At 40.7% G+C, this 9697-nt stretch overlaps 1 protein-coding gene across 1 annotated transcript; it reads left to right on the plus strand.

Annotated features, from left to right (window-relative positions):
- Positions 1–3793: 3793 nt before the first annotated feature.
- On the plus strand, positions 3794–4294 carry LOC146464448 (uncharacterized). Its single transcript, XM_085129869.1, has one exon. The coding sequence runs from the start codon at positions 3794–3796 to the stop codon at positions 4292–4294; it is 501 nt and encodes a 166-aa protein (XP_084985995.1).
- Positions 4295–9697: the final 5403 nt, after the last annotated feature.

Consider the following 9697-nt stretch of genomic DNA (forward strand, 5'->3'; position numbering starts at 1 on the left):
AGAACAGTACACAGCTGTCACAGTACGCAACAATAGAACATTTAATATTCACATGGAATCACACGTATTTCCAATGGGTTGTTCGGTTGCTAATGGAACACTGTGTGCAGTAGAACATGTGGCTTATATTAATCTAGGCAGTATTTTGCATCTCAAAAGAACAGCTGCTGAAATCAAACTTTCGCTTTCAATAGCTGAAAAGGAGAACAAAGCTATCTTGGCAGAGAGAATTGGACAGATGTTTTTAAAATGGTTCAAAAATATGCAAAGAAAATAAGTTGAAAGAATTTCAATTCAAATTTATTCATAGGATTGTCATCACAAAGAAAGAACTCTTCAGATATGGGATAAATACAGACAGTGAATGCATTTACTGCGGGGAGCCAGACTCCATAAATCACACTTTTGTAGACTGCGAATTTACAAAAACCTTCACAAACAAAGTCATTAATTGGTTTAATACTCGGAATGTTTCCAACTTTCAACCAGATACAAAGGAAATGCTTTTCGCCACCTTTAAGCACCCAACATACATGAACCTAGTGAGATAATTCAATTACACCCTCCTCTTCATGAAATTCTATGTGTATGCAAGTAAAATAAAGAACAGCTCACTTGTACTAAACGAATTTATTACTAGAATCAAAGTTGAAAATTTGTAATTTAATACCGAAAAAATACTAGTAACGTGATTATGCTCCTCGTAAACTTTACAGACTAAGTTTTCTTTATTGTATTAAATTAAGATCAGAAATCGTTCCTACTCCCCCATCCCCAAGCCATTAATCTCTTTTTTTGTGGTTTTTTTTTTTTTCTGTTGTTGTTGTTCTTTTGTTTTGTTTTTTTATTCAGAATTAATTAATTATTTTATTTTATTCATTTTCCTAATGTATGTAAGTAACACCTGGTGTAAAGAAGCAATGTATATTGTAATATCAGAGGCCATAGCAGAGTACTTTGTCGTTGTAATTTGTAATTTGTGATACGTGCAATTTGTTAAAGATGTGTTACTTTAAATAAATATTGAAAAAAAAATCTTGGCAGTATTTTGCATTTCAATAGAACATCTGCTGAACTCAAACAATGTATATTTCCTTCCTTCATTTACGCTTTCAATAGCTGAAAACGACAACAAAGCTATCTTTGAGAACGCAACATGTACGCGCGTTCATTATCAGATAGGCCTAGAATTTGACCAATAGGATCTTTTGCAAGTTATCTAAGTAACACCCGTGCTATTGTTTCTATTGAATACTAAACGCATGTGTTTCTTTAAGTCAACATATAAGGAACCCCGCAACTGTAAAAATTTGATTACCAACAAGCCTGTATTAGCTGTGAAGTATCTGCGTGGTTTACTCTACAATAAAGAAAGTTGCTGTGACCAAGAAGATCTCTCCTTTTGCTGTCTGTTTTCGTCATGGAACGAAGAAACTAGACCTTGTACCTCTGGCAGTTTGTAACAAGTGCCGGCTGCCAAGCTAGTTTGCTCTACCGAGTTTCTTCCTCGGTTTCCACCGTTTCCCGCACTAGCACAACCCGTTGCTAGTTTTCAGTTCACGCACCGATCTCAAGCAATTCACACGAAAAATTTACTCGCCCTCGAGTACCAGAAAAGCTGCCGAGATAAGTCGAACTCTCAGCAGCAAGATAGCCAAAAACCTCTCGTTACATGACACTACATGTGATGAAGTAAACAAAGAAATTGATAAGATGGCGAACAAATCAAGTTGTGGTATTGATGACATAAACAGCAAACTAGTTAAAAATGTATCCCCTAACATATCTCTACCACTGTCTCGCATTTTTAATCTTACTTTTTTAACTGGTAAAGTCCTAGATGAATTGAAAGTAGCTTTGGTAACACCAGTGCATAAATCATCTGATAAAAATGTAATTTCAAATTACAGACTAACCTCTGTTCTCCTCTGTTTTTCGAAAATACTAGAAAAACTGATGTATAAAAGATTAATGAACTACGTAGATAGAAATAAAATTTATTTGACCATCAATATGGATTTCGAAGTAAAAGATCTACTAATTATTCAATAATTAAACTTGTTGATAAAATAACACAAGGTTGAGAAAATAACCAGTTCACTGTTCGTATATTTCTTGATTTATTAAAGGCGTTTAACACAGTAAATCACGATATTCTTCTAAAAAACTTTCTTTCTATGGTATACGCAGGAATTATCATGCATGCAAGATTACCTCACAAACAGGAAACAAATTGCTAAATATAATCAAATAAGATTAACAGAAATGGCGATTACGTGTGGGGTACCTTTAGACATGCCAGTCACGTCACCTATTGCAGAATATACAGCTGACCGAGCTACAAAAGGGTTACTTCCCACATCTGTTTAACACCGCAGACAACCAGAATTATGAAGGTCACATGCCTGACACACACTACTATGACCCCGATGGAATGTCCCCGAAAAACGGGACGATTTCCTATGATGGCACATAATCAAACTCCAAAACAATTACAAATTCAACCTGAAGGCAGCAAAAATGAAAGCATCCTTTGAATCTGACGTGAAACTTCTCAAAGCGGGATGTGAAGCTTTCATCAACCAATTCAAACAAGAGGCAGATTCCAACCCTCTAGAGAAATGCATTACCATCGCTTCTGCCTGTCACTGCTACTGGCGAAAAAAACGACTAGAACCCAGCACGATTGCCATCGAACTACCTTAATTAATGGAAATAGGCATGGACTTGTAGAACCGCCTTTCTTCTTGGAAAGTTGTTGTTTTACAACAAGAACACTGAACACTGCGTGAAACTTCATCCCAGTATATTACAAACTCATGATTGTCAATGTGTAGTTTTTATCGATACAAATATTCTTTGTAATTTTTATATTTCTCCCGTTGCTTTATTTTGGTTGGACATATTGAAGAACCCAGTGAAAATCTTGAAACAACGGTACATTTTTCACAGTAAATAAAGGGAAGGTACCCATTACCAATTCCAACACTAACCAATCATAGTAGGGCTTACATAAGTCTATGTTAGTAGTTGATGAGTTGTGTGTCTACTGAATTCCACTCGCTGGCCTATTTGAGCTGATTCTCCCTTGGTTAGATGAGAAAAGATCTAACAAATTAATGGACGAATTGGGTTTCGACCCAGAGTACGTTCAAGCGGGCGTCCAAACCACCAGCGCTCTTGACGAGAACAACAGTTTCCATTCAGTTGCTGCGAAGTTCTTCCCTCCGTAGAGAGCAGTCCGTCTTCCTTGCTGTTCACGCCTGCAAAGTAAAACAGAGGAAACCAAGTAAGCATTTTTCTATGATCGCTATTCAGTTTATGCTGACTTCAGGAGTTCCAGATGACTGCCTTTTCACAGATTGTAATCATTTAAACAATTGCACATTCCAGGAATTAACTTGTTATCTTGGTTAATTGCTTTAAGTTACTCTAGATTTGTTACAATATTTGCGCTCTTCGAGTGCGTACGTAATTCCGTTTACTTTAGCTTAACTTTTTCATTTTAATTTAATTTCCTTTTTCCTATATCTTATTTAACTGAAGCAATTCATCTTTCCATGGGTGTTTTTCGCAAATCCTAAATGTAATTTTCATTGGTATTCAAACTCATTGGTGTCGGGTTTATGAGTGCGAAGCAACACTCTACATCTACAATCGTCACTCGCTCACAGGCTAAGAAACAGACACTCATTGATACTTGTGTTTGTAAACACACGAAACCAGATTTGATTATGGATCCTGCACAAAAGGAGGAGTTGCAAACTATTCTTAATTATTTAGTGCTTTCTTTATGGCAAAAGAGTCGCATACACAAAGAACCAGTTTCGATTCTTTAAAAACTTATATGGAGAACAAGATGGAGGGTCCAAAGAAACCTGCTAAAACAGATTTAAAACCTGACTTGTTCGCGGGTACTTCTTCGGAAGATGCCTCTGATTGGCTTGATTTGTTCGAGCGTATCTCCAAAATTAACAATTGGTCTAGCGAGTTACAACTCAAAGCCTTTCCAATTTATTTGACCGGCATCGCACGCACATGGTATCTTACACTAGCAGATGACCAAAAGACCAATTGGGACAATTTAAAACAGGTTTTTCAAGACAGGTTTACATCAGGTCCACAAAATTGGCTCCTGTCACAGCAGTTATCTGCGCGTAAACAGTTATCCACAGAGCCACTTGATAAGTTCATTACTGACATCACACGTTTATGTAAATGTTTGAAACTTTCTGATGAACAGTCCACGCGCTATTTTATTGACGGTTTACAACGAAAGATTATGTTTCTTTAGCTCAACCAACTAGTTTTTCAGCAAGCTGAAACACTCGCTAGAATGAAGCATACTGTTAACCAACAACACGGTCCGAGTGATAGCAACTCACTTGTTGATAAACTACACATGGTTTTAACCAGCGTTACCGACAAATTGGAGGATAAATCTAAAGTGGTTTCTGCGGCGAGCACAAGTTCTTCTGCTCCTGACAAGCGATTTGAATCCTTGTCTCGCCAAATTAAACAACTTCAGAAACAACTCCAGCCACAACCACCTACATCCACCACTGACATTGCTGTTGTTGATCAGTCCCAGGGACAATCCCGCTATGTTCCCCAAAGTGGTTGGCAGGGCCCCCAAAACCGCCAATTTGAACAATTGCAGCGCCAGGTCATGCGATTAGAAAATGATTTGTGGCGTTATCAAAATCCTCGCCGCCCTGATTTTTGCTCTTTTGGGCGCAGTTTTCGCAGCACTGAGGGCGACCCAATTTGTACCTTTTGCCAACGTATAGGGCACACTTGGCCGTCCTGTCGACAACATCACCGGGATCCCTGTTTACCCCCTCCTAGTACCAATTCTCCTAGGGCTTTCCCAGGTCCATCTAGTGCCCAATCCTCGTGCTCCCAGTAAAACGGGTCAGTAAAACGGTTGCTTGGGCTATGCCATCTCCTGCTAGAGCCACTAATTTTTCCATTCATAATAATTGCACATATAATCCCCATGTAAATACAGCTACTATAAGCGTTACCCCAGACATACAGCATAACACTGATTTTGTAAGAGTTACTGGTTCAACTTTATCTGTTTCGGATACTGTAGGTAACCCGGGATCTACATATCCACCACAACAACAGATCAGAACCAAATTCTCCACCCTGTACAGACAATTCCAATAGTACGCTGACGGCCGAATTTTCTCGTCCTTTAGCCCTCAATGACGAGACTGACCAAGAAATTATAAATGTCCACTTACATGAAGAAAATATTGTAGCTAAGTTGAAGAGTGAACTTGTAAAATACAAGTGACCATTGAAAGACAGTTGTGTGTCTACTGAATTCCAGTCGCTGGCCTATTTGAGCTGATTCCCCCTTGGCTAGACGAGAAAAGATCTAACAATAGGGAACATTTCATATTTATCCAAGTATCTTTTTGTGTTGTAAGGTTGTGCTATTATTGGTTCTACATCGTATATCCTTCAATTTGTAAGAGCAATGGTAACCTTAGTTACGTTTTAGCTTTTCAATTATTTGCCGAGCGGTCCAAATGATCTCGAAAACCTTATCATGCATGTTACTAAGGGGAAAATAATTAAAAAAGCCAACAGTAGCTATGCTAGGAAAACTGTAAAACTAATTTTAGTTGAAAGGCTTACCGAGCTTAATTAATATTCTCAAAACATACAAAAGCAAGCTTGTACATTGTATAATTTCGAGTAACCAGAATGCGCTGAAGTGTACCTGTGAAGGACTACGAATAAACAAGTTGTGAATTCCAATTCTGTGAAGATTCATTTTCTGCTTCGCCTCCGCGGACAACTAACAACGCCCCGGTACCTCGGTAACCGTAACAAGTGCCACGCTGCATGTCTAGTGCTCTCCGAAGCTTTTCCCCTGGCGTTTATCCGTCCGACAACACCCGAGTTGTATCGTTTACCTTTGCGCATCGCCTGCACATAAAAACCGCCAAGCCAGCCACAAACCTCTTGTTACATTGGTTCCAGAATAATGGGCATCAACTCTGCCTACAAGAATCACATGATAATCCAAGCACAAACCACTTCCACGAAATCAAAACTGAAAACCATATAGTAAATGCAGCCATCGGAACTACAGAAACTGTTTCAAAGCCACGCGCTGAAAGAACAAGTTTATCAAGTGAGTCAAGTTTAACCGAAACAGGAGAAAGTGATTCAGAAGATTCCATTGAGGAAACTACACCGCTCATTTCTACAACAAAACACCCAAGAATATTGTTCAGTGAAAAATCAGAAACAACTAAAGAAAGAACTAAAGACATAGAAACAAGGAAAATCCGCTGAAGCGAAAAGGTCAACTAGCCTCGACAAGAGTTCAAGCAAAGAAAGCCTGACAGACAAAATGGACTCACAGGAAAGGTCTGATCTACAGGAGCAAATCCGTGAGCTCCGACGGCAAATGTCGAGAAACTTACAAACTATGCAACCAGTCACTGATTATCCAAGCATAGCAGATTTCTCTAGCACCAAGCCTTCTCTGTTCCATGGATATGAAAATGAAAATGTGGAGTGATGGATAGAGAAATTTAAACTTCACCTTACTCGAAGACGTATTAACTTAGCCCATGATACAGCAGCTTCACAATTAGCCCTTCACTTGGTAGGCCCAGTAGAAGCCTTCTGCCGGATGTCAGCACCATTCCTCCCCGAGAAGTTTCCACATCCATCGCCGATCACCGAGCCAGAATCATTGAACATATCGAGGAAACCCAACACCTAGCGAAGATTAACATCAAGCGGGCACAACAAAGGATGAACGCCTATTGCAATCGTGACACTTCACCAGTTTCTTACGATATTGGACACAAGGTCTGGGTTTTCACCCCTAAGTCAAGGCGTGCCTTATCTAAGAAACTTTGTCATAATTGACATGGACCTTATACCCTCTTTGCCAAGACTTCACTGGTGAACTATGTTATACGTGCTGCCGATAATAGTCGCATGTCTACCACAGTTCATGTTGCTCGTATGAAGCCATACACCGACCTGAGCTTGCGCCCTATTCACGATCCCCCCGATGACCTCCAGGACCCTTATTTAATGGAGCATGAACTACCTGCAGACAACTTCAAGGCTGGCCCTACAGCAACGACCGTTGATTTTACTGTCTCTGCCGACCCTGAGCCTGCGGATGGGGATTCTATGAATCAAACACTCTCCCCAGGCCCCCAGACTGCGTCTACATCCTTTGCAGACCCTGATGTTCTTATTGCTCAAAAAATTGTACATCAACGACTATACAAGGGGAAACCGCAGTTCGAAGCCAAGTGGAAAGGTTTTTGCAAAACCACATGGGAGCCACTTGATAATATTCTAGATCCTTCCCTTCTCACTAAATATTATCAGGCTCATCCCCATCCCAGAAATTTGGTTACTGCTTCCGATCAACTCCCCACTGAGGACCCTCCTGTGATTGCAGCTTTCACCATGCGGACCAGGTGTATACCTCATAAGAAGTGACTCTTCTCTCCTCGGCATGGCTTCCCAGACAATCCAAATTTGATGCTCCTTGCCTTGTTATTCCTTGTAACCTTTCCATGCCATGGGAGTACCAGTAATTTAGATGCAACGGTTAAAAGGCCCTCACTATTCCTCCTGATTCCCTGATGTTAGGCAGCAACCCTCAGGCCCTCGTATTCTACGATGATACCTCCTTGGTTAGCCTCCATGTTGACCTCCGGCCGCTTTGCCTTGGTCCTGTTCCTACTTTGAACACAATGTGCTCTAAACCACAGAAGGCATTTTACGACCAGCTACTTATTTCCGTCCATTCCATTCAACAAGTCATCCGCCGTCTCACTTCACTTCAAGGTATCACAAACCTCATTGAATGCGATTCTTTATTGAGGCGTTACTATTTCTACATAATCAGAAAAGGGTCCCAGCTCAAGTGTAAAACCAGCCACTTCACGAAATCTCTCCAGCAATGTCGCTCCTGGGCTAAGTTGTCCTGTCAGGCCCAGTCTCCTCATGAGCGACTTTGGCTCCGCCAACGTAATCAGAGAGGGGCCTGGGCCTGTTCAGCCGATTTGTTTGGTGTACCTTGGTGGATATGGGAGCATACAGGACATTCCTGTTCTAATAATAACCTTTTTTGGCCTTGTCTGTACACTTAAGTGATGGCCGATGTCATGGCAACCACTCAACGCATGGTTCATACTATCCATGGCAAACAGATCTCTATTCTCAAGATGATGGATAAACTTACCACACGCGTAAACCCTCTCAGACGCTTTACGCGATATTGACACAACATTCCACACCTGGCAAGGAGAATTTCAAGCATTTGCTGCTAAAGAGCGTTGCCATTACGATGCTTCCCTGGAATTTTTATCTAAATATACTATGGAAATCAACCCCACACTGGCATCTGTCTTACGCCTTCAAGAATTAGAAGATTTTATACACCAGACAGTAAAAATCACTTATCAATTATCCACTCAGCTGGCCGCGTTACTGTCCTCACACGCGATGTCCGAGGCCCTTGACAATGGTTTCCCACTCTTAATTTGCCCATTGTTGGATTATGACTTCTCAGCAAACCACAAATTTAAGTTAAACATTTTATTTACCATCCCTCACATAACACCAAACAAGGAATTTTGTACCATACAATAACTAACACCACTAAAGTACAACCTCGGCGGTCTTTGTTTTACTGGTCCGCTGACCCGTAATGACGTTCTCCTTGTCACCTGCCCAAATACGCGCTACTTCATTCAATCAGCTGCCCTACGCAATTGTAACAAAGAAAGTGACACAATTCTTTGCCCCAAAACCCTTCCGCTAAAGCTTCTTGTAATGATTGGCTTGGGATGGCTTGATCCCCGCGTTCCCGATTGACTTTTCAACGTAATTACCAACAGTCCGCCGATTGCACCCATTTACAGCCTTTGATCCATTTGGGGGGCCGGTATTACCTAGCAACCACTTTTCACACAATTACGCTATATGCCATTGATGGAGCAACAGAGCAAGTTTATCTAACTCCATTGTCCATCCTGCAAGTACCTTGCAATCGTTCATTCGACACTCAAGAAATTGGCCTCAGCCGATGCCCGCCCACTTTTGAATTTTCCCTCCAAATTTTCCAATCAGAATGCTTTTCTTACGTTCCGTGGTTACCAGCAACAAATGGTACTACCTTTACCCTTCATGATCACTCGCTTTCCATATTACACCCTTTGTCTTTCGACAATAAAACAATTCACGAGTTGGAAACTACCTACACTTTCCTTGATGGTAAGCCGCACTCTCCCTGGCTCTTCTCTACAGTTTTATTTTTCTTTTCTTCTGTTGTTCTCGTTGATGTCAATTGTCACCTAACCCACCACCTGCACCTTCTGCTGCACAGTTAATTTTCTCTCATGGCAAATGTTGCTCTCACCACTCGAACATTACTTCCCTTTGATGTATGTTCTGTTTTGTTTTTTTCTTTATTACTTTTTACACCTTTTTGCCTCCCTTTTCCTATATATAACCCGTACCCTTTTCTTTAATTTCCTTATCACAATCAGAGCCACAGTTAATTCCACCTTGTCTTTCTTCTCGTTTGATTCCCAACCATGGCAGAGTTTGTCTTTATTCTGGAACTCGCCGGGTTCCAACACGGTGATTTACCCTTTACTTTCAAATGCGTAAGCATTGTCCCAGTACGAAATGG

Source organism: Pavona decussata, unplaced genomic scaffold, assembly GCF_977016875.1.
Source record: "Pavona decussata unplaced genomic scaffold, jaPavDecu1.1 SCAFFOLD_164, whole genome shotgun sequence".
Taxonomy (NCBI): domain Eukaryota; kingdom Metazoa; phylum Cnidaria; class Anthozoa; order Scleractinia; family Agariciidae; genus Pavona; species Pavona decussata.

Excerpts from the sequence above, each read along its gene's own strand:
- LOC146464448 (XM_085129869.1), top strand. The coding sequence starts at position 3,794 with ATGGCAAAAGAGTCGCATACACAAAGAACCAGTTTCGATTCTTTAAAA.